The 23,824-nt window shown below is 38.8% G+C and overlaps 1 protein-coding gene across 2 annotated transcripts in view; it reads left to right on the top strand.

Annotated features, from left to right (window-relative positions):
* Nucleotides 1–23,824, top strand: part of CNTNAP5 (contactin associated protein family member 5) — a 281,176-nt gene that overhangs the window by 127,902 nt on the left and 129,450 nt on the right. For both annotated transcript variants that reach the window (XR_011337752.1, XM_069861390.1), the window contains exons 5-10: nt 2,558–2,761; nt 4,064–4,248; nt 7,063–7,206; nt 18,126–18,390; nt 20,989–21,138; nt 22,216–22,387. Coding sequence is in view for 1 of the 2 variants with exons in the window: in XM_069861390.1 (XP_069717491.1) it covers nt 2,558–2,761; nt 4,064–4,248; nt 7,063–7,206; nt 18,126–18,390; nt 20,989–21,138; nt 22,216–22,387 (1,120 nt within the window). In the remaining variant the exon portion in view is untranslated. The remainder of the gene's footprint in view (nt 1–2,557; nt 2,762–4,063; nt 4,249–7,062; nt 7,207–18,125; nt 18,391–20,988; nt 21,139–22,215; nt 22,388–23,824) is intronic.

Genomic DNA, 23,824 nt, shown 5'->3' with positions numbered 1-23,824 from the left:
TTTCTGATCCTTGTTCTCTTGCTGCAGGTAGGTTATAGACACACATGGACTGAATAAACACTAAACAAACAGATTTTCTGGAGTTGACTGTATTAGAAGTTTGCTGTAACTTTCCATTTTTAACAGGAAGCCAACGATTTGTTGTCATGCAAAATGCCACTAATGACTTTTGGCTGCCACTGTTAGCATTTATTTGACACATTCCCATTTTATTCTGGGCTATTTATTGGCCAGTGTTCTTTCAGCCAATAATTAGTGAAGCAGAACTTTTCAGAAATAGGTTTGCTTTTGTGTTATACTCTGTAAATGGTAGTGATAGAGCTCTTCAAGAATTTGTATGGTTATGCTGTGGCTTCGTGAAGAGTTAAGAACAAAGACTGAAGTGTGAATTCAGACTGATGGACTGATTGATGGCTTGGATCTTAAGAAGAATCAAAAAAAGGTTACTATTATGGTAACAATGAATAAGTGTTCTCTTAAAATATAATATCTTTGATTTTGAGAGCTAGGAGGAAAATGAACTTTAACTGCAAAATGCAATGGAAATCAAAAACTGTAACTTCTTTGTAAGATATTTCCTAGTTCCTGCTTATGTCAAAATGAAACCATTTATATGAGACACTTGCAATCTACTTTAAACAAGTTAAAGTATTTAATGTAGGTATAATGGGGAAATGCATAAGAACTGAGTACGTATGAATTAAGTTTTTGTTATAGAATCTGACAGTCAGGGTGTCAATAGAGAGAAATCAGCAAGTCTGAAAGAGCTGTTTCTGAACACCTAATTCAGAAGTAAAAACCAGTAAATGCAGATGGCATGGATACTTTTGTATTCATGATACTTCCTAAAGTAGCAATGTTACAATTCTGACATCACGGATAAGAAGTCAGTCTTAGTTTATTCTTGAGTGAATTTTTCCCAGGAGTGAAATTATTTGTAGGTTTATTCTTATAAGAAATAGTCCTTCTAATTCAGTATGGAATCAGTTTTAGAGTGGTAGAATTTTGCATGAAATTTAAATTTTTACCTCCTTGAAAGTTGGTAAGTGTGCCATCAAACATCTGTACAAACTGTAATACTGACCTGCAAAAGTTATTAATGGTAGTTTCCATGGTAACAAATCATTTGCAGGTCTTTTATTTTCTGAGCTTTTAATTGCAAACTACTTTAAATCTTGGGGTGGAGTGGGGAAGGAAAAAAAACAAATCCCATTATTTCTGTAAAGGTGCAAATTAAACTACTGCTAAAACTCAAAAGAATGGAAGAACTCTTAAGGGCGCTTAGGTGACTTAAATCACTGACTTTGATTGCATTGCAGATGCTGGAAGTCTTGATTATTTTGCACATAGACCTTTCAGTTATTTTTCAAAAGAATATGGAAAACTGATAGCTTTGGATTATCATTAAAACATGTGATTTGCAAACAAAGATAGTCTATGCTCTTTATTCTTTCTTACTATGAAGGTATACTTTGTCTTTATGCATGTATCCCAGTAGTTATGTAGCTTAGCAAGCCCTTGTTCAGATTCTTCATCATCTGGTGTTCTTATTTTTTAATATTTTTCTTAACCAGAGGAAATAATAATTGATGGGGTTATTATTTAGAAGTAGGTATTTTATCCATAATTTGTGCCAAATTGCATTTGGATTGGAATTGGAATTGAATTTAGATGTCAGTCACGTTTGAATACAATGTATTAGTTACAGGTATTTAAAGCTACCTTAAATGCCCTTGTTATATAGATCTATTTTTTAAAAAAAGTTTATTTAAAATAATTTTTCTTAAAATACCACTTTATAATGCATAGAGAGTACTGCAGTCTGCTGCTGCCAAAGGAACAACTGAAGAATGGAAAGCTTGTTTCCCATCATAGTGATTGGGTTTTAGAGGCTGACTGAAGGGGAAAATACGTTTCTAATATGATTTTCAAAGGTTGTATAATCAGTTTAGATGCCCAGTTCCCATGAAATCCCTTCAAAAGCTTTTCAAATTGATATTTCACTATTCCTGCCAGCACAGTCAATTTGCATGCAGAAACATGGTTGATAATGCCCATCACAAACAGGCAGCCAGCCCCCAGAGGATAAAATGATGTTTATTTGGATGCAAAAGTTGGCATGGCCAATACACAGGAACAGCTTAACAGCTGCTTGTGAAGCTACAAAAAGAGAGAACTTAAGTGTTCAAAGTAACGGGTAAGGTCCTGAGTGTGCTTATACGACAAGGGACAAATGCCGTGAGGGATGCTCTGGAGATCTGAATACAATGAAAGTAACCTGTTCTGTTCTGAAAAGTTGAGTGAGAAAGCAATCCTGCATGACAGAGAAGAAGTTCAGAGGAGGTCTGGGTTTATCCTTCCTAGTGTTCCCTTGCACCAAGCAGAGAGAGAACATTGGAAATGGGTGAAATGTGTGCCTGGGTGTCACATATGTCCTGTGGCTGTACACTTCTGAGAAAACCTGGCTCCATGTGATATTCAAAAAGATTCTGAAAAAATATAGTAACTCTCCTGATGCTGCCTCTCCTCTTCATTTTTGCCATCTTCTCTCTCCCAGAGTCAGATATTGCAGACTTCAATGGCAGAAGTTCACTCCTCTACAGGTTCAATCAGAAACTTATGAGCACATTCAAAGATGTGGTTTCCTTGAAGTTCAAAAGTATGCAGGGGGATGGAGTCTTATTCCATGGAGAAGGACAGCGTGGAGACTACATTACCTTGGAACTGCAGAAAGGGAAGCTCTCCTTGCACATCAGCCTGGGTAAGGGTAATTGGGCTTATTGGTTCACAATTGGACTGTAACAAGGATTGTCTTGGTTTGCTTTTATAAATCTACTAGAACAGAATTCATAGATAATTCCTCCTGCATTTTCCCCCCTCATGCTTAATTGTATTTGTTTTAAAGGTCAATAACAATTTTCCCCAGCTCTTAGATTTGATTCTTACATAAGCTTATTAATTTTGAGACTCCAGCTAATATTTTCTTTCATTCCTTCCTTACTCCCTTATTTCCTCGAGTAGAAATAATAATGCAGCGTTTTTCTGACTTGATATTTGGATGTTACTTGGACCAAGCAGCTGCATCTTGAGCCTCTAAATGTAGGGTTCTGTGACAGCATTGATTTGCCTTCCTCTTCCAAGTATTTCATACTGGGATAAGAAAATAGCATAGTTAAATATATTACATTACTTTTTCAAGAGGAAATGCTGTTGTAAATACATAGTCTGAGATAAGAAGTTTTTTTCTTTCAGCAGTAACCCCAAGTATACAGGTTTTGGCTACTTCAAATCCTCTGTGTACATTCATATGTTATGGGCAATGGTTTTGATATCTGCTCTTGAATCCACTCGCATGTTACCTGACAGTTTTGAAGCATGTGGTTTCTTCATTCTGGGATGTAAAAAAGGGCACACATTCCCTTTCAGTAGGAGGCTCTGAAGTGTTTAGATGTGTAGCCAGTAGGAAAACAGAAGAGTGCTTCAAATCATCTGTGTTAGAGCTTAAATATTTTTATGACTCGTGATCTAAACTTTTGGAGATATAGACAAGATTTAAGAATCTCTTTGATCTGAAGGAAACATTTGTGTTCATGTTGCCTCATTGACTTGTGGGGTTTTTTTTCTCCTCTGAAAATGGACAGGTGCACTTTTCTTGTTAAAATACAAAAACCGTAGTTGAAACAGAAATGTTGGGAGCAGTTCGTTAATGTGAATAGATAAGTGCAACCTGTACTTAAAACACCAGGACCTTGAATGCAGAACAGAATGTATAGCATGGGCAAGTTGGCGATTCCTTGTGTTCTGCTGTGTGTGTGTGTGCAGCATCAGGAAAATCTCCTGATTTACTGCAAGAATTACAATGGGGGGAAAGTGTGTGTGCGTGTGCATGTACATGCATCCATAAATTAAAGGCCCAAAGAATCTAAGGCAAGCTTTGTCAAGGATCTGTTTCTGATGGGCATTGTGCATCTAGAAGTGTTGCTCCATAGTTCCCTTGAGCCCTCATGCTTCAGTTAAGGGCCTGGAGGTAACTGGTTTCTTCTGCCTGTCTCTGCTCCTCCAGGGGACTCCAACCTGCACTTCAGTAATAGCCACACATCCGTCACCCTGGGCAGCCTCCTGGACGACCAGCACTGGCACTCGGTTCTCATAGAGCGCTTCAACAAGCAAGTGAACTTCACAGTGGACAAACACACCCAGCATTTCCGAACAAAGGGGGATTCGGATCACTTGGATATTGATTATGAGGTGTGTGAAGCCCTGTAAGTTATAGCCTACATGGGAATTGGTATAGAATTAACGTGATGGAAAACAACCACCCTGTAAGCTGTTTCCTTCCACAAAGATCTTTTCTTTAGTTAGTATTTCCTTCCTAGAGAGCTCCTTTAATTGTTAACAAACATAGACTACATCAGTGCAACTCTGTATGCGACATCTCAAAAACTGGACAGTCTGAGCAAATATGCATTGGATTATGCTTGCACTTCATAGTATGACAGGCTTTGAGCTAATCTAAAAGGTATACTCTGGGTTCTAGTCAAACCTTCAGGTAGGAACTGTGCTTATCTGCAGGGAGATGCTGTGTCATCATCTCCAGTATGATTCTAAATGGGATCAATGCACACCATCCCTGTATCTGATTGACGTGACCAAGGGGATACTGGCTCTGAGATGTGCCTCTATCTAGCCATGACTTGCTCAGAGTACAGCTCTCTACTTAGATATAGCAGGTAAAGATCCCTGTCTTCCCACCAAGAATAGAAGAAACTGAGCACAATTGTCAAGACAACTCACTCTAAACAACTCACTCTAACCCAGGTCCCTTCACATCTGGGGTTGTGATGGCATCCTGGTCTAGGAAGTCAGAGCAGTTCAACCAAGGAAGGACTGTGCAGAGAAGGCATCTTGCCTGTAGATAAAACCTGAGACTGTTGTGCTCTCCTGTGATGAGGTCAAGGTGCAGCAGAGTACAGTTTATGTCACACCAGCAGTTCCGTGCTTATGGCTGATAGTAAAAAATACCTTAGAAAACTTTAATATAATTGTGTCTATATGCAAGGCAGTTCCTCATCTGTTCCTCCTATCAATGTACACCTGTGTGCAAATTACCCATGTTAATTTTTATCACCACACACTTGTCTATCTAATCTTGCTAGCACACAAGGCACAGGGTTGTGCTTGCACAGTCAGAGCCATCATCCTGTATGAATGTGTTGAGTTGGCATAGTTCATTGCTTAAGAGACCACAAATTTCCCCTCTGTACTTTGAATTCAGTTCTCTGGAAGGGATTGATTCCCAGCACATCTAAGGAACAAAACCAGGTAGTTTAGCAGTGGCAGGTGCCTGCTTTCTGCTCCTCTCATGTTCCAGCTGAAATTCCCTTCTTTGCATTTCACAAAGCAGGGTGGAAGAAAGTAGTACTTGTCCCCTGAGTGTGCTGTACCAAATCGCCAACACGTTTAGTAAGGACAGCAGATTTCAGCAGTGAGATGCTGAAACAGCTTCAGTCTGAACTAGGAAGGGCCAAAGCTGCAACTTCTTTTAAGATGGAGTTGAGAAAAGTCGAACAATTGAGTCCTTCACTTTTCTAATTTCAAAGTAATAAATTCCTTGCTTCCTGCTACAAGGTTGATGCCAATTAGGGAAAACTCAGGCTCCAGTGTAATTTGAAGAACAGTCTTCTAAATGTTCCAAAATGGGAAGCAAGGTAGAGAAGATCTTCAGCTGGTGTAAAAATTAGCATCACCACTGACCTCTGTGGCTCTCAGTCCTGGCCCCTGGTGCTTAGTTTTTCACACAATCTTTTTTCTTTCCATGTGCACTGAGGCAATCTTCAGTCAAACATTACAGCAATACAGTCTGCTCAAAGTTTATCTCAGCACACTTTAGGGATTAAATGCCTTACTGAGGGTAATAAAGCCATTAGTTTAGTAATTAAAATTATTACCAATCACAAAGGAAACTGTTTTCTTAATAATGCAGTTGTGTAATTGATATTGATTTTTCTTTTGGTTTTGAAACCCAGTACAGAGTCTCTAAGCAGGAGACTCAAAGAATAGAACACAAAGGAAGGAAAGTCTGGTGTTTTAAGGAAGAACTAATGATTCTCACCGGCAAAAAATATTGCTATCACATAAGCTCTCATGCCAATAACAAATCTGCAAGTGATGTAAAGTAGCAGTCTGTTCACTCTTTTATTTCTCTGATGTGATCAATTAACACAACTGAGGCACAAGTTCATTATAGGTCTTGATTTCAAAGAAGTGCTTTCAAGGTTATCCGGGGAGGTTTCATTTACTTGCATATCCCAGCTTTTTAGGTGTAGTGGGCGGAAAATAGCCTCCAAATTTTCTTTTATTTTTGTAATAACGAGCTGAGACAAGCTGTTAGGAGTCATGACAGGAATAAGGCTAAGTTCCAGCAGCTGTCACCATGTCAAAGGTGGTGCTGCACAGCAGTGCACGCCCTTGCTGCACTGGATGCAGCAGGATTGCAGCACAATTCCCGATGTGCTGGAAGCACTGTGACTGCAGAATCCTCACGTGCCTTATATCACTTGTGATGCTGCTGGCTAGGATGAAAAAAGTGAATAAAAACTGGTGGTACCATGAATAAGACTTAAGCAAAAAGACCAATGAAGCTACCTGGAAATGAGCTTTCTCATCTGAAAAATGGAAATAGAGTTGTCAGAAGTTTTGTGGGTTGTGTGGATTGATTTTTTTTGTTTCTTTTTATGTCATTGGTTTTTTTTTTGTTTGTTTCTCCTTAGGAATCTATAGTAATTGGGGCAGGGGGGGGTTGGTGATGCTAGGTAAGTGAAGTGGTGTGCCAGGGCACTTAAAAGCTGTTTCCAAATTAGGGAGCTGTCTGTGGCAGCAACATTTCACAACAGCTGTAATGCTGTGTGACCTGTAATTCCCCTCTTGGGCAGCCAGGCCCTGCTTCGTGCTATGAAATGATGCTGTTTATGTGATTTGGTTCTTAGGCAGTATCCTGGATGGGTGCACGGGGTGTGGCTCTGCCCCACCCCAACTAAATACTGTTGTTCTTCTTTCCAAAAGCTCAGTTTTGGAGGGATTCCTGTCCCAGGAAAACCAGGAACCTTTCAAAGGAAAAATTTCCACGGATGCATTGAGAACCTTTATTACAACGGAGTCAATATAATTGACCTGGCAAAAAGGCGCAAACCTCAGATCTATACTGTGGTAAGAGGCAATAATATAGTCTTTGCTTCTTTACTTGCATGCTACTGGTGCTGCCGTCTGCACTGAATGATTGGAGTTCAGATTTAGATAGCTATGGGCATAATTAGCTTGTTAAAATGATATTATTAAGGCTAATACCAGCCAGTGCTGACTGCTGTGGTGAGAGTTACTGAAAGACACATATGGAAATTAATACATTTGTCTGACTTTCCAGGTCTACTGGAATTTGTTTGGAGAAACTTTCAAATTCCTTTTCAAAGATTAAACTGTGTCTTTTTGATGGCATGATATAATAGAAGTCATAGAGGCTTTATTTTTTCTGTTCGACTCAGATAAAATCTTATTTTCTGAACCATTCCCCATCACTGTTCCGGAGTAAAGTAGTAGCAAAATTTTATTTTGCTATTTGATTTGGTATTATAGAGAAGAGTAAGTATTTCCTTTATTATTGGAAAAAGTTTCCATTGTGCTGCCCCTGAAATTCTGTGTATTGGCAGTTCTGTGAACCATTGACCTGGTTCTCTTGTCTCTAAATGTGGGATGGTAGAGGTGAAGCAAAAGGAGCTATGGTTTATCCAGCCTTCTAACAGGTAGTATCATCATAACTTCACACCTAATAATGTCCAAAATTGCACATATATTTAAATATATAATGAACAAAATAAGGAACATTTTTTTTTTGTAAGAAGAGGGAACACTATGTTCCCATGCAGCCTTGACAAATAGTAAATAATTCAGCCCTTTGTTTAAGCCTGCGCCTCACTCTTGCACAATGCTTTGATATCTGCCTTTTGGCTAATACTGTGTCTTCAGAGAATGTGGAGGTGGAACTGCTTCTGGCTCTCATGGCATCTTCTAGTTTATATTAATGTGTATAAACAGACCGAAGCTACAACAGAGAAAGCCAGAAGACTATGAGAAGTCCTTCCTTTCCTTGCTTTCCCTGCCTAGGGCAAGGCTTAATACACAGGGAGATGGAAAATGTAAAGGTGATGGGTGAGAAGTCCTGCACTGTGTTGTTGGTAGTCAAGACTGCCTCCGGGATGCTCCTCTAGCCTGAGACTGAGAGACTTGCTTCAATAAACTCAAGTTTGATTGCTCTGACTCAGGACTCAAAGGCACAAATCTTATGAACTGTGTTAAATTGCTCTTCCCCTCAGCTTACTTTCTAAGTGGAGGAAAGACCCCCGATCTGATTCTGAGGTCATTAAACAGCTAGTTGTTTTCCAGCTGGATAATAGGAAGGTCTTCCTAAAGGGGAAACGAAAAACTTCGTAATGCACTTTTTCTCCGAAGGGTGTTGTCTGGGTATAACATGGCCCCAGGCAATGAAATTCCGTTATCACAATATTCGATTCAGCCAATGCTAGACTGAAGGTCTAAGAATCCTCGTCCTTTCGTCAGTTTAAAGTAGATGGGATGTGCCCCCATGTTTTCAATCTGTCTCACAGAAGTGATGATTTCAAAGCAATACTTTCCAAAGGCTGACTGCTGTACTGCATTTTGCAAGATTTATGAGGTGCCATGTTCTGTGTCTGTAACACTTGTGTATGCAAAAAGCATGAAAAGGTTGCCACATAATCTTAGATTAACATCCTTCTATATAGCAAACAGCCCCCCTAAGTCTGTTATTTTCCAAAATCCTTTCCGTCACAGCTATTTATCTCTTCTAGCAACTCTCAGGTACTTCTAGCTTTCACAAACTGTTCTCCCTCTCCCATCTTCCTGCTCTTTCCTGCTCAGCAATTTACTTACTCAAATTAAGATAACCTGTTCTGCTAAACATAGTCTTTTGCCTGCCAGACTTCCTCTACACTAAATGCTTTTACTCAAAGTTCATTGAGGTTTTCAAGAAACAATCTGTATCCCCAGGGAGCTGCAATCTTCTCTGCTTCATGTCTTTGGAGCTGCTGAGGTTGTCTGGAGTGGAAGTGCAATGAAAGAAACAAGAGAGAAGAATAATTAAATATAGCAGGGACTTGGAATCACACTTCTGCCAACAATGTGTTGTGTACTTGTGTTCCCTCCCAACAAGCTGGAGATCACCAGAGTTGGTTCTGTGTTGTTAGTCCCCAGAGTACCTTTGTCTCCTAACAAAAGATATTTCAGGACAAAGTGGCCAGGTTGGGATTAGAAAGCCATTAATGCTCAGAGACATTAACTTCTGCCTTGAAAACGGAGGCAGACGTCAGTACTCAGTCTCTGCTTAATTCTCTGTGCCTGTGAGAATGTTGACATAGTCAGTGAGCCAAATTTGAGGGGTTTCATATGGGCATCAACTTTATTTTTTTTTTTTTTTTTGCTGTTGACAACTTTCACACAAGCAGGAAAACGATACATTAGCTTTGGAGGTATTGATTTCCTCTTATGAAGTAGTTTCTCATCCATATAAATAATGGTCCCAAATCAGCTTTATTTAAAGTCAGAGGAAGAAACTACAGGTTGTCAATAACAGAGTACTGTACTATGTATCGTACTCTTGGGTGGTGGCTGTGATTATCATTCCGTCTGTTCTTTTCTGTAAGTCTTTTGCAGTTGTCAGACTTGTAATAAATCCCCTTGAGAAAACATCTCAAGATAACGAGGCAGTCTGTCTCTTTGAACTGGAACTTGCCTTCAGAATTCCATTTTTATATCGCCTGATACTTAACCTCTCTACCTAGTAGTCCTATCTATTTGGACAGGTTATCTGTCTTCTCTCTGGGGTTTCTTCTGTCCCTGATGGCATGTTGTGAGTTTTTTATCGTGGGTTCGTTGGAATTTTTTTTTTCTTCTCTAGGTCGTAGAGTGTAGTGACATGATAGGGGAACTTTTATTTGTTCTCTGAAACAATTACTGGGTTTAATTGTGAGAGGTTATGAGAAATCAAATTTCTGTAATTACCACTGCCATGGTTGTAGGGCTGAACCCTTGGGAAACCTCTACAAATAATAATCTAAAAATCTGCCCTACTTACTAGCTGTCTTCTCAGCATAAAAGAAGTGTAGACTGCCCATTAGGAGAAATTGTACAGCGGTTACTTGTACATCCTGTCCAAGTAGTTAGAGGCAGGAAAATACACTAGTAAGAGCTACATTTTCAAGAAGCGAAAGGGGAATTTTCCTTCACAGAATGATATTTGACTGTGTATATCTGGGATGGTGAAGTCCTCATAGAAGAATTTTGTGCTTCTTAAGTATGTAGTCGATGCAGGAGCAGATGGGACAAGTTCTAGGAAGAGAAATCCATTGAGAATCTCTAAATACATTTGACTGAAAGAGTAGTTAAGAGAAGAATAGCTATGGCATTCTGAAAATAGCTATAGTATACTGGCCGCTGGTGTTTACCTACTGCTAGACTTGGGTTACACCTTCAGAAACTGCTCTAATGTGACCTGTGGCAAGGGCCTTAGGTCTTTTTTTATGTCACTGATATGTGATGCCAAAATAAGAAGCTGTCTAGCTGAAGAACAGAAATGAAGAGGTCATGACAAGATGTGGTGTTTCATCTTCTCAATGCTCCACTTTGTGTACTCACTGAAATTGAGGAAAACTTTATCCCCCTTTCCCTTCCATTACTTTTGGCTAATAGGAATTGGAGTTATATTGTTTTTTGCAGAGCAAACCCTGCACTGACTTCAGAGGAATGCAGGATATTTGTAAAACAGAAGTTGTCAGCCCTCAGATATGCTTGAATTTTTATGTTGGTCTGCCATGTTGAATCTATGAGTGACAACTTAGCACAGCAAGGGATGCAGTGACATGTAAATGCATCACTGTAGTGCCTCAGGGAAATAACCAATTGCCAGCATCAAAGAGAAAGGAAAGATACCTAGTGACAGGAGAATGTAAACTAATAATTCATTCCCTTTATAGAGAATCCAAACATGCTATTTTATTAAGCTGATTTGAGATACCTTCATCTTGAGAAGAATTTACTTGTCTACACAAGTCTTGTTCTACCAAAGTGCTATTGCAAGTGTTGATATATCTATGGATATGAAGCTAGTGATGTGCAAAGGCCCATACTAGGGTTCAGAGAACCAGGAGTCAGATATATCTTCCAATCCCTCCCTATTATTTTGTTCACTTCAATCAGAATAAGTTGAATTTATTAAAAAGAAGAAAAAATATCCAGTTATGTGTTGAAACCATGACTCAGAGATGCCCATTAAAAAGAGAACTGAATTTGCTGTTCTTTAGAAAAGGCACGTGAACTCAGATTCCAGAAATACTTGGTTCCTGTAAAAATAGCTTTTTATGGTATCTTCTATTAATATCTTCTGTCTGCTCTCTGAGTAGTCAGATGATTCTCTTTCACATCCTACCTGCAGCGTGGAATAGTAAAGAAGTCCATATAAGTAGTATTCATTTTAAAGTCTCCTTTAATTATTAATGAATGGTGTAACAGGTTTGTTTGAAAGAAATTGTGTCGCCATAATCAAGGTCTTAAATAAAGTCTGTTTAAAGGACAGTTTTCCCATTGATTTTAGTTAGCTTTATCTACAAGCCGAGAGACTTTCAGTGTGTAAATATATTAATCAAGCACGTAACTGTGATAATAAACTTTCCTTTTCTTGATATAAAGTTTCTCTGTGTTAGGATTTTGATAGTTATGACCATAAGTGAAGCAAATCTTAAATGGAGAAACCATATTTTTTTATAAAACTAGTTGAAATATGCATTGAAAAATGAAACTCCTTGAGCAAACAAGACTCTTTTGAGAGTCATGAGCCTTCAGCAAATTACAGGTTAGAAACAGTTACTCAGAGTTTGATTTATTACATTATCTGGGTAGCCAAATTAAATAAATAGGGTGGTTAGTACCTGTTGAGCAGAAGAAGATGTTTAGAGGCAGGTGATAATGCTGTTAGTCCCTATAGGAGAGCAAGAGAGACAGCTAATTATTATCATAGGAGTTAGCAGGGACTAAGGAAAATGGGGGAGAATATAATCTGCTGTAAAGCCAAGGCTTAAATGTCTTTTTTAAGGTCTTATTTCAATTGCTAAGGCGCTGGGAGCTGCTTGGTACTTGGCTGCCCAGCATAATCGAAAGCTGAAGCTGACCCCTTCACAGTCAAGAACCAGGAATGTGCACAGTTTATACTAACCATTTGGGCTGGATGGTTGGAATTTAAAAGATGAAAATCTAATAAATAAAACTAATAAATAATAAAAAAGCTGATAAGAAGTGCTTTCTTTGCACTTTTCTATTTTAAGGCATATGTGGCTCTGTTTTCATAATAATAAGAATGAAATCTCTTTGCTGCTGCGTTTTGTTCCAGGTAATAAAATGTAATAAGCTGTAGATCAGTTTACCCTGAACTGGAATGAAAATTGGGCTTGGGTTGTGCTAATTTGCCAGTTTGATCTGACATGTCTAACTTCTGACAAGGTGAATTTGAAAGGCTAGCTTCATTCCTGCTTGTTATTCAAAGGAGAGAAAATATTAAGTGGTCTGCGTTTTGTTTGTGTCTACTCCTGTGCTCTTTTTTTTTCCTTTTCCTGTCTCCCTGAGGGAAATGATGTATGATTTTTCCAAATTAATTCTATAATTGCTTCCATCTTCTGCCAGAAACTATTAGCTATTTTACCACATAATGAAACAATACCGTACAGTTATTTAGGGCATAAATTGGTAAATTCCTTTGTTCCACTTCTGTCCAGTGACATAATCAGTTTAGGAGTGTGAAGTAAAGAACATCCAGAAATGTCTAGGCAAGGATTTCATCCCTGATTCTGTCACTGTCACAATGTTTCAGTGTTTTGGAAGGTTTTTTTGTTAGGTGCTACTTTTCCCGCATAGGAACTTTAGCTTAATGTAAACAACATAGTGTGATAAATATTTAGACTTCTATTGACATACGTGATGCTTAGAGTGAGTGACGAGAGGGCATTTCTTTACCATAAGGTAACTAACATATTACAAGGCAAGGATATGTTCGTTTCAATGAAACTTAAATCAAGAAAGCTTCCAGATTTCCATCATGAAATTTTCCTCAGAGAAGAGAAACCCACCTCAGTACAGTAACTTCTCTTAAAGTATAAGCCCTACTCTTGGGATGGACTAGTTGCTCATTCAGTGGACTAGTCCTAACTTTGTAATACCATGCATCTTGGTGCTTCCATATCCTGAGCACAAGGATGAAGACAGTTTGCACCAGTATGTCAGTAAGCTGGAGTTGGTATCTCAGTTTGATTTGCTTTTCTTGCAGTGCTTAACAATGTCTTGACTTGAGGAGCACTTGAAATGGGTCTCCTGACATCTGTTCTGCTTGAAATGGTCAATTTACAATCAGGGTTTAAAGGGATCTCCTCCATTCTTAACATCCAATTGCTCAGAATTGAATGACAATCTTTCATCTTATCCTTTTAAAACTGCATCAGAATTCCTTGTTACTCTATCTGCAAATTTGTCTGCAACTTCAGTCACTTCAGAGCTAAAAACAGTCCTCCAGTTTCAGAGCTGGAGATACTTTTGCCAGTTTACCTACAATGTTATGTCAGCCAGACCAGGGATTTTAGTCCCCTTACCTGTCATATGAAATCTTCCTTTCTAACCCTCTGCAGGAAACAAGATACCCTTTTTATTGGATAATATCCATAGAGAGATTAATGATGAAAGTGCCCATTCGATGCTCTAATCCACAGGTAGAATGGAAGCTCAGAAATACTCATTTATTGCTCTTCCTGTTCAAGCTGTGATCTTGGCCTGTATCCTTTGGTAGGCTGAATGTTGAGGATTTCAGTTCAGCTGTCAATTTGAATAATTTCCCAGATACATACTACTTTTAATTAGTAATCTGTGAGAGGGAGAGGAATGTGTGAGAAACTTGTCATCAATTTCCTGGACTGTGGTGTTCTAGCAGTCTTCAGTTTTCATTCGATAGTACATAATACTGCGTGAAGAAAAGCTAGACAGGACTGAAATGGTTCATTAAAGTTACACAGGTTTTATTCAAGTCCCACAGAAGTCACTGGAAAGGCTCCAGTCGGTTTTGGATGAGGCTTATGGCTCAGAGGATCTTCTGTGTAATCCACTTTTATCCTCATCACTTAGCAACTGTGTTCTTCCATTCTCTTGTTAACAGGAAAAGCTCTCATTCTTCCTTAAAATGCTGTAATATGCTGTCATCTGTTCACTTAATATGTTGACCAAGAACCACCTTTGCAGCCATGCTCCACCTGCAGAAAACTGGGTACTTGCACTCCTGTCTTGAGAGAAGTGTCACAGCAGCCAGTGAATAAATTGCAATTATCTCCATTGCATTTCTAGGTTCAGATGGTTGCTTTTGTAAGAACAATAGGGACTGTTAGGAAAGATTTCAGTGCTTGTTAGAAGAATCATTAATCAGTCTGGATACAATGGACTCAATGGAATTTCTCCAATGCCACATGATAGCTGGAGTTTCCAGTAGCTGGGTAGAGCTATGTGTCTCATTTTCTCTAGGGATTATGCTCTTCTTATCCCATTTCCTAGCCAATGAGCTTTTGCTTTTCAGTTAAACTGAGTTCAATTATAAAATCAAGTGTCTGCCAGAAGTTTTGCACATACCCTGGAGAGTTCCAGAACTGCTGCCAATTAAAGCAGAAGGCTTCTGATCAGATGCCGGTTTAGGGGGAGCTGTTTACTTTTCTGACTTAGACCTGCTGGAATAATTTCTTGGGAATAACATTCAGGGCAAATTTAACAGTTTTTTTAATGGCAACCCATCCCACTGCAGTGGATGAACACTTTTCAAAGTAACTGTTCTGTATTTCTTTTTAAGTCTTTGTGCTGTTGTCTCTCGGGAGATAGGCAGCATTGGTCAGTGTAAGGATGTCAGCAGCTATTGTTTGTGTGTATTAACTACCTCATCTGGTTTTGCTCTGGAATCTGTTTCAAGAAGGTTTCCTATGGCATCAATTGGTTTGCTTAACATTTTTTCCCAAATTTGTGGATAGTTTTTAGTTCTGAATAAAATTACTTATTGTCCTGTACATCATGGAGATTTCAATTTTGAATAAGATTAATAAAAATATATGTTTAGAAGATCCTTCAAAAAGGCAAACACACCTCTTTTCTATGCCCCAAATCTACCTTTAGTTCCATGTACAGAGAATATTGCAGCACTGCCTTTGTGCTTTTCCACCTGCTTGTTCTTGTTGCGGGTGGGGTCACATCTGGTCTGCTTCAGTGGTGAAGCTACATAGCCTGAAGTCTCACCTGATTAAGCATGGGAAGAGAAGTGGTAGTCCTGCCCATGGATTGGCCTTGGGTTCAGTCAGCAATCTTTGCTGCTCCTGTCCCAGTACAAGACTTCTGTGCAGATCCTTTAGGGCACGAATTACTAGCTTGTGTGAATGAGTAGAGCGTTGCTGAATTTTTTAAGGGGTTGCAGCAATACATCAGTTTAAGGCTAGTTGCCCATGCTGAGAACTATCAAAAGCAGACAGAAATTCGACATTATATGTGGGCCTATGCATGTGCGTCAACTATACTTTACTATGGAGCTACTGCAAACAGCTGAAAGCATATTGACTATATGGGGTCTTTACTGGCTTGTTTTACAGTCATCTGAAAGTCTGTTGGGCGTTGCAAACCTATTCATCTTAGCATTCACCTTCTCTGGCACAATTAAGTCAGTGTAGGCATAACTCCTTCTGCAAAGAGCTTTGAGGCAAAAATCCTCTCTGAATGTTGCAAATCCTCCTCTCCACAGTCTTGCATTTTGTTACAGCTCCCCACTGCCAGTGAAGGAAATTAGATACTTCTGTGCAGACTCAGATAACATTTGAACTTTCCTCCAGGCTCTGGATGTGTAAGAGCTGTAAATGTCGTAGTACTTTGTGTGCAGTTACTTGAATGACTGTAAATGTCTAAAATTCCAAAGAAAATTTGTCATCAGCAATTTAAATGTCTAAACCTTTAAAAAGCTCTAACCATACTTGCTTATAACAGTGCAGCTGACTGTCTTTGTTTTGTGTAATTTGTCGTGAATTCAGTTGAAAATGGTGGTGAAAATACAACAACAATAGCAAAAAATGCCAATGGTATCTCTTACGCAGGCAAAACCCAGCAGGTAGTCGAAAGTTTGAAAAGGTTGAGAGCAAATTTCAATTCTACTTCCCACCTGACTAATGTTCAGGTGAGTTTGAATGAGCTGTGGATCATATCTGAAAACTCTAACAATATATTCCCATGGATACCTTTTGCCATTGCTAAATCTGGTATGTAGCATTCTACACCTAACAGTGCAGGGAAAATGTAAATAGCTTGATACAGATATATATCTACCAAGGGTTGTTTCATCCAGTGATAACTCAGTCTCTTTCAGACCCTTTGTTTATTTTCCATTTTAAAATAAAGACTAGAAAGACATGTGAAAATGATAGGGAACAGTTCCATTAGCTGTCTGAGATTTCAGAGAGGAATTCCCCAAGCACTGTGCAACTTCCTACACATACATCAAGTGGTGTTCATCATAATTATTCTGTTAGAGAGAGGAACCAGCTCTGATGAGAAGCAGTACCACAGAGAAAGCCTTTTACTACGATCTTTTTATCAGATTTCAGTTGGTATTTTACAAAGCAGCCTAGTTCAAAGCAAGCTTATTGCAACAATCTCCTGGAGCGGCTTTGAAGAACTTGGCTCCTTAATTGCATCCCAGCTTTATATATTGTTAAGTTTTTGTTACATGACTTCAGTGTTGGGTAGTCTACAAGGACTGAACAAAATGGTGGAGTTGATTCATCTACAAACTACAGTGATACATGCTGGTACAGGTTCTGCTGACAGCTTTGAGTAACTGTGCTGCTTTTCTGGGAAAATAGCACCATTGATTTCAGGGCTGGATGACTGAGGTAATCAGCTAGGTTTGGCATTGAAATGGTGTTGAATTTCACCATACTTGCTGTGTATGTAATGTTTTAACGATTCCTCAAAATGCTTCATGGAAACCATAAGTCCTAGAGCTCATCAGGAAATCTCCCTATTGCTTCGTTCCACTATAAATACTGTATTCAAGTGACCTTTTCTTGGAGTTTTCTTATGAATTTTGAAATAATTAAAAATAATTTTAAATTATTAACTTTTTTTCAATTATTTTTATTTTTAAGTGGATTTTTGTTATTTGGAATAGCACAGAGCCGTGTCACTCTGAGTAAAAGAAAACATAATCAGTAGTGCTACTGCAAGTTGTATATTGAATACTTGAAATAAACCCAGGAAACTTACCTCATGTTTCACTCCAAGTAGTAGATTAAAGTAGACAGAGCAGTTCATACTTTTAAGGCCGCAAAGCATTGGTGTAAATAGGCAAAGAAGTATTTTCATTAATGACTGCATTTTGACTTGTATCTAGAATTAAATTAGTCTGGTTGGTTGGATCCCTGTGCATTGGAGGATGCTTTGTTTTTTCACTTGCAGCTTGTCTTGTTGACATCCCTGTAGTCCCATCAGTGCAGAGCCAGCACAGGACATTTGTATTGCATCCCGTAGCACAAGAAGGTTCAAGTGGATTTGCTGGTGCTTCAGTGTCAGTTCCTGAAGTCAGCATAGATCAAAATGAGTTTGATTTTATTGACAAAAAGATAAACTTGAGCTTGAAATGGGAGCTGCTGGGAAAAACAAAGCATATGTGTCCATGTAGAGATGGTCTGTCAGGGCTACCAAATGAGCCCTTTTGCACGCAGGCACAGTCTTAATATGGGCCGTTTTAACATGTTTAGATCCTCCTAAGAATTGCAGGGCTTGACTTTTGATCCTCCTTCCATTTGATTTCAAAATAAAAATTTGAAGTCAGATGTATTTTCCTAGAATGGACAAATACATTTCCTAACGAATTCCATAGATCTTTGTCTGCATAACTATACCTACTTTAGCCTTATTTAACTACAGATGTTTTGGCGTGACTGAAATGAAAACTGTCATTTTGATTGTATGATTTTTATTATTTGCAGGGGAATGTAACCTTTTCCTGCTCAGAACCACAAGTTGTTCCTATCACCTTTCTCAGTGCCAATCGAAGCTTCTTGCAACTACCTGGTACTCCTCAAATTGATGGTTTGTCAGTCAGCTTCCAATTTCGAACATGGAATAAAGACGGCTTACTTATGTTCACTGAATTATCTGAAAATTCAGGACCTCTCTTGGTTTACCTTCATAGTGGGAGATTGACACTACTTATTCAGAAAGAGACAGAGAACCCAGTGGAAATCAGTGAAGGTACTTTAATTTTGTTTACTCTCATCTGTCCGCATTTAAAGTACAAAGGTCCAACCCCACAGGATGAAAGGATGATGAAATAAGGAAGCACCCAATCTTCCTTTCTCTTTTCAGATTTTCTCTTGCTTTCTAATGGTAGAACCACTCTATGTAGCTTGAGGTACTTCTAAGCATGGAAAGCTGGCACCCTAACATCTCCAGACTCAATGGGTTCAACAGTTAGCTAAGCCTCTGTTCTTAAACAGTCACACTAAATTTTCTGCAGACTAATCATATGAAGACCTTTTGGTTTTCGCGCTCAGATTGTGCTGAAGTCAGCTGGGAGCCAGCTCAGCTGCTGCATCATTACCCAGCACAAGTTAAGGCAGCCTCAGAGCTGATTTTCTTCCTCTCGTGGTAGCTTTAAATTCTCCCTTTACAATATAGTCAGAAGAAAGACTGACTGACTATGGGTTTCCTCTTCTCACTCTCCCTCATTGGTCTCCTTAGCCAGCTTGCAAGTTGCTCTGAACAGCTGGTGGGACAGAAGAGGAGAGGATGAAATGGACTTGCCTATCTGACCTAAAATTCAGGGGAAGTTGCTTGTAAACACTAGAACAGCTATACACTGGCACCCAGAGACAACAGGGAAACAATTTCAGACTGCACAATAGAGACAGGACCAGAGTGTCTCAGCTGCCACCACAGTTGTGACCTATATAAATCATGCTGGCACCGCAAACAGAAATTCTTAGCCCGGGGCCATTGCACACCCTTTGGTGCTATGCAGTTATGCTGTGTGGGAGACTGGGAAATTCGTTTTCTGTATAGGCTGAACAGTTTCTAAAGGTGATTGTGTAATAAACTGATGGAACTCAGATGGAACTAAATAATAATAACAGTATATTATAAAAGAACAACTGTTTAGAAATATGTAGTATTAAAGTATTCCCAGTACAGACTAAAAGAGAGCAGATGTGTCTATTAAAAGAATCAGAGCTAAAAACTGACAGAGTTGTCAAAGCAGACCTGTTCCGTATGTGTGTTTCATTCCCCTTTATGACAGAAAATGAGGCATCCTTGCATTTATCCTTATTCATGTAGATTTCTACAGCCTTAGCTTGCTGCAACTGAATGCTGAAAATGGAGTTTCCAGCCTTTATTGCAGTCCTAATTAAATTGTTGACAAAGCTGACACAATGTCAATATTTGGTTGGACGTATTTGTTTTTATGTAGTTCTGAAATCATGAACCTGAGCCCAGCGTTTGATGCTATCAAAAATATTGCTAAACTGCCTACTTACACATGGAAAATATGCAGAAATCGCAAGTGGCATGTTCTCCAGATGTCAGGTACTCACCATAAACTTGTACTTGCTCAAGAATGGACCTATTTTTGCCCCAAATGGGACCTATTTTATTTAGACATGTTTTCAAACTTCAGCAACATATTTTGCTTCAAAATGGACTTGTCCTAGTTGGAAAATCATCCATTTTTGCTGGTAAGCCAACCTCTGATTGTATGGAAACTGTGCATGTGTTAACAGTGATTGCTGTGGTAATTGACTCATTTTCAAATTGATGATAAAATGGCTTTTCATACACGTAACACCACAATCTTTTTATTTTGTTTTGAACTGTTCTCACACCTTTTTATGTAACTGAGTGCTTATTTGTTTCTTCTGAAAACTACATGAACAAAAAAACCGTTCCATTAGGGAGGAGAGTGAATACTAGTTTTCTGTGCCTGGTCTCAGTGACTCTAGCCTGATGCTAGCATATTCTGAGCTGTAATTAGGTTACTTTTGATGTGTGCCACTGTGTGTAAGCTCAGAAGCTTGCCCACTGATTTTCATGCCTGTCAGAATAGAGGATGTAGGATTTCTTTGTAGTAGTCTGGTGCTATTTCAAGAGTCATGAGATCCAACACAGATATTTCCAAATAAGAAAGCAGGTTATTTCCCACTTTGCAGAAGCGGCTAGAAGAGAAAGAGGCTACCCAGTACCATAATATCTCATGTACCTTCATAGGTTCCTGGTCAGAGCAACAATTCCAGCTCTCGCAAGACACATGTCAAAATCCAATATAGAAAGGCTTCGGTACAGCCATCAATAGGACTGCACTAAGTGAGTGCTGAAGGGTTTTAAGAAATACTGATAACACTGGTACTTACTGGAGTTTGTCAGGTTTCATAATGGAGCCTGAGACAGGGTACGACCATCTCAGTGAATCTAATCACTCAAGAGAGCTGCATACTCCTGTGAGCTATAAGCATTTTCCAAGGGACTGAGAATAAGACATAAACATCCACAAAATGGTAATAATGTGCTACCAGAAAGGCCAAGGGCCCTCCTAGCTTGCTGATTGTCTGCAGTACCAGAAACAGGCTAGATTAAAATGTGACGTGACCTACTTAAATACTTTCAAAAGCTTTCTCTTTCTTTGGCCTTTTCTTCTATGCCAGTTTGTTTCCAGTGTTAATGAGTTCTTTTCAGCTGTCCATTCTCCCTGTCTTGGGATCTGCTGCACATTCATGGTCACAAATTGGAAGCAAAAAGAGGTTTGAGGAACACAATTGTCTTCTGCATCTCTTTTTTCACTGTTCGTACCCTTGCCAGGCACCAATCTCCACGATGGGCTTTGGCATTCTGTTAACATCAATGCCAGAAGACATCGCATTACCCTGACACTGGACAACAATGCTGCCACTGCTAGCCATGCAACCACTGTTGCACGGATCTACTCTGGAAACAGCTACTATTTCGGAGGTAGGTTGTTTCAGACAGAAACAGGACAGGTTTTCGTGATGCAGATTCTCAAGCACTCACTGTTGATTTCTCCCCAGGCTCGTTGTTTGCACCTAGAAGAATATCTGTGGCAAGATTGAAGGGTCTCGGTAAACCCTGACAGAGAGAGAATGAGCAGAACAGCTAACGCAGCTGTAAAAATAGACTGCTGGTTGTGGTAGCCAATGAGTATCTAAACCTAGCTGGCAAAACACGCAAAAGTTAAATAGATGTATTAGCCACAAGCGTGGTTTTTCCTAGTTAAAAAGCCTAAGGACTATTAGTATTATTAACATTCCTGTAGATGTCACTGTCCTTATCAGGCTCAGTGACATTAGACTTCAGAACTTAATTGACTTATAGCTCAGATCTACAAAGGTATTTAGGTACTATGCTCTCATGGAAATTATTGTAGGTTCAGCTCAATTTTGAAAATGGAGAGAACAGTCTTGAAATATACTACCTTCTGCTTTTTGGAGTGCAGGCATTAATTTAGATAAAGCGAGTGTCATCAGCTGTCTTTTAATGTAGTATGTTTTTGTGTAGTGTTTACTGCAGTGGGGCTCTGATCTCAACAAATACTCTGGATACAGCACTATGTGAGGATGCACAGGAGGCTTTGGATTTCAGAGACTGCTAAATGTTGATGGTTTTCTTGCTTGCTGTCCACAAGATTTCATCCTTTTACTCTGTGGATTGCCTCAGCAGCAGAATTTAACCCTTAAAGATTGTATAATTTGCACAGCTTTTTTGTGGGAGTCTATTGTTTTTAACTGTGGATTTTAAGGAAGATGGATAAAACCCCACATTTTGATTATAAAATGTGAAAACCACATACTCTCATTTTTCCAGTGGCTGCACTCTCTTTTTTTTTCCCCTTTATTTTTTTAAAAAAGATTTTTTTTTCTTACTGAAGGATTTATAACACAGAAGATTGTGTAGCACAAGGAATGAAAACACTTGGAATAATGAGTATCTAAGTTCTTGCATCAGGAAGTCCCAGCAGAAATAGATGAACATTCCAATATTCTCCTCTCTCTCTTCTCTTTTTTCCCACAGGGTGCCCGGACAATTTCACTGATTCCCAATGTTTAAATTCCATTACTGCTTTTCAAGGCTGCATGAGGCTCATCTTTATTGATAACCAGCCCAAGGACCTCATTTTAGTTCAGCAAGGCTCCCTGGGGAATTTTAGTGATTTACACATTGATCTGTGTGGCATCAAAGACAGGTAATTATTGTTTCCTCTTTCTTGTATTTGTTCTTTTTTCTGGCCTAGTGGTTTATAAATACAGGTTGCATTAAGTGAAAATTCTAATCTGCCAACATTATGGATATTAGGTATAATAGAGCTACTAATAGAAAATATTACAGCAAAGATAGGAGGACTGGAGGGGAAATGGTTTCAATTACATGAAGCTCTCTTCACATTGACTTGTAGGAAATAGAGTATGCAAATTCAATCAAATAACAGATTGATGAAAGGATTAAATTTTATGCATAAACAACATTTGATTGCTTTGAAGTTTTAGAAGGGAATGAAAGAGAAGGAAAAAATTATTTGATTCATCAGAACATGTCATTCCCTCAATATATTATACTAGCTGGTTTTGCTTAAGTAGATCATTTACATTTTTTTTTTTAGCCATTACAGCACAGCATGTTTATAATGAAGATATGGTAGACATGATGCAACATATTTCCATTCAATAGGACAATATAATGATGAAAAGCCTGTATCTACCAAAGACACGTTTCAGTTTAAATACTGATATGAAGCCCTCCTAAGCTGAAACCTGATAGGAAACCCAGCTTTTCCCATGAAAAGCAGGGAGGAAATAATCAACTTTTTTTTTTTTTTTAACATATTTCATAATTTCTCCTTTGCTTCCTGGTGTCTAAATATTTCTGAATTTTTTCTGCAAACGTGTACTTTGCAGTTATTATATAGAATAACAGGATCTGATTTTTTTTTTTTTTAAATCTAGCTAAGTTCTGGAAAATGGAAATGGAAGTGCTGGAAATTTCATCTGCTTTAAATAGTAGAGGGAGTATTAAGGATATTCTGGAAATACATTAAGAGCTTAAGCATTTAACACTTTTTTTTCAGACATGTTGCTTAGAGAGGTGGAGCTCAAGGCCAGTCTGTATTATTGCTTATTGTAGGAGGGATGCACCTCCTGGAGCTGCGCTCTTCTGAAAAGTGTCACCGAGTCCAGTCCAGACCACAGTGTAAATCTGTGGTACTACTGCAAGCGTCTTCCTTATCTTTAGTAGAGTGCATGCATTAGCTTGTGATCATAAAATGCAATTACTTAGTGCAAGGATCAGAACACAATAAGAATTGTGGTTCTTCACAAAACCATTGCCCTGAATATATTGCATGCAAGGAGAAGTTACATGTGATTTAGTGAAGATTAAAGCACTCTCTTCCGGTGCAGTTCTCTGGACAGAATTAAATTTGTATGTCTGTACTATAAGATCTAGGTAGACTTGTACTATAAGATCTAGTAGTTATGATCACGTAGTAGATATGATCTACCACAAACCAAGGTAGATTTAAAAAAAGGAAAAAATAGCATTTGATTTGCAACTGGCAGAAGTAATTCTCTTATGGCTGGATTAGGTGGAGGTGCCCTGACAAGGAAGACAGAAACCTGCCATGTTG

This window comes from Phaenicophaeus curvirostris, chromosome 7 (genome assembly GCF_032191515.1).
Source record: "Phaenicophaeus curvirostris isolate KB17595 chromosome 7, BPBGC_Pcur_1.0, whole genome shotgun sequence".
Lineage (NCBI taxonomy): Eukaryota > Metazoa > Chordata > Aves > Cuculiformes > Cuculidae > Phaenicophaeus > Phaenicophaeus curvirostris.
This window is presented reverse-complemented; position numbering and strand designations above follow the sequence as displayed.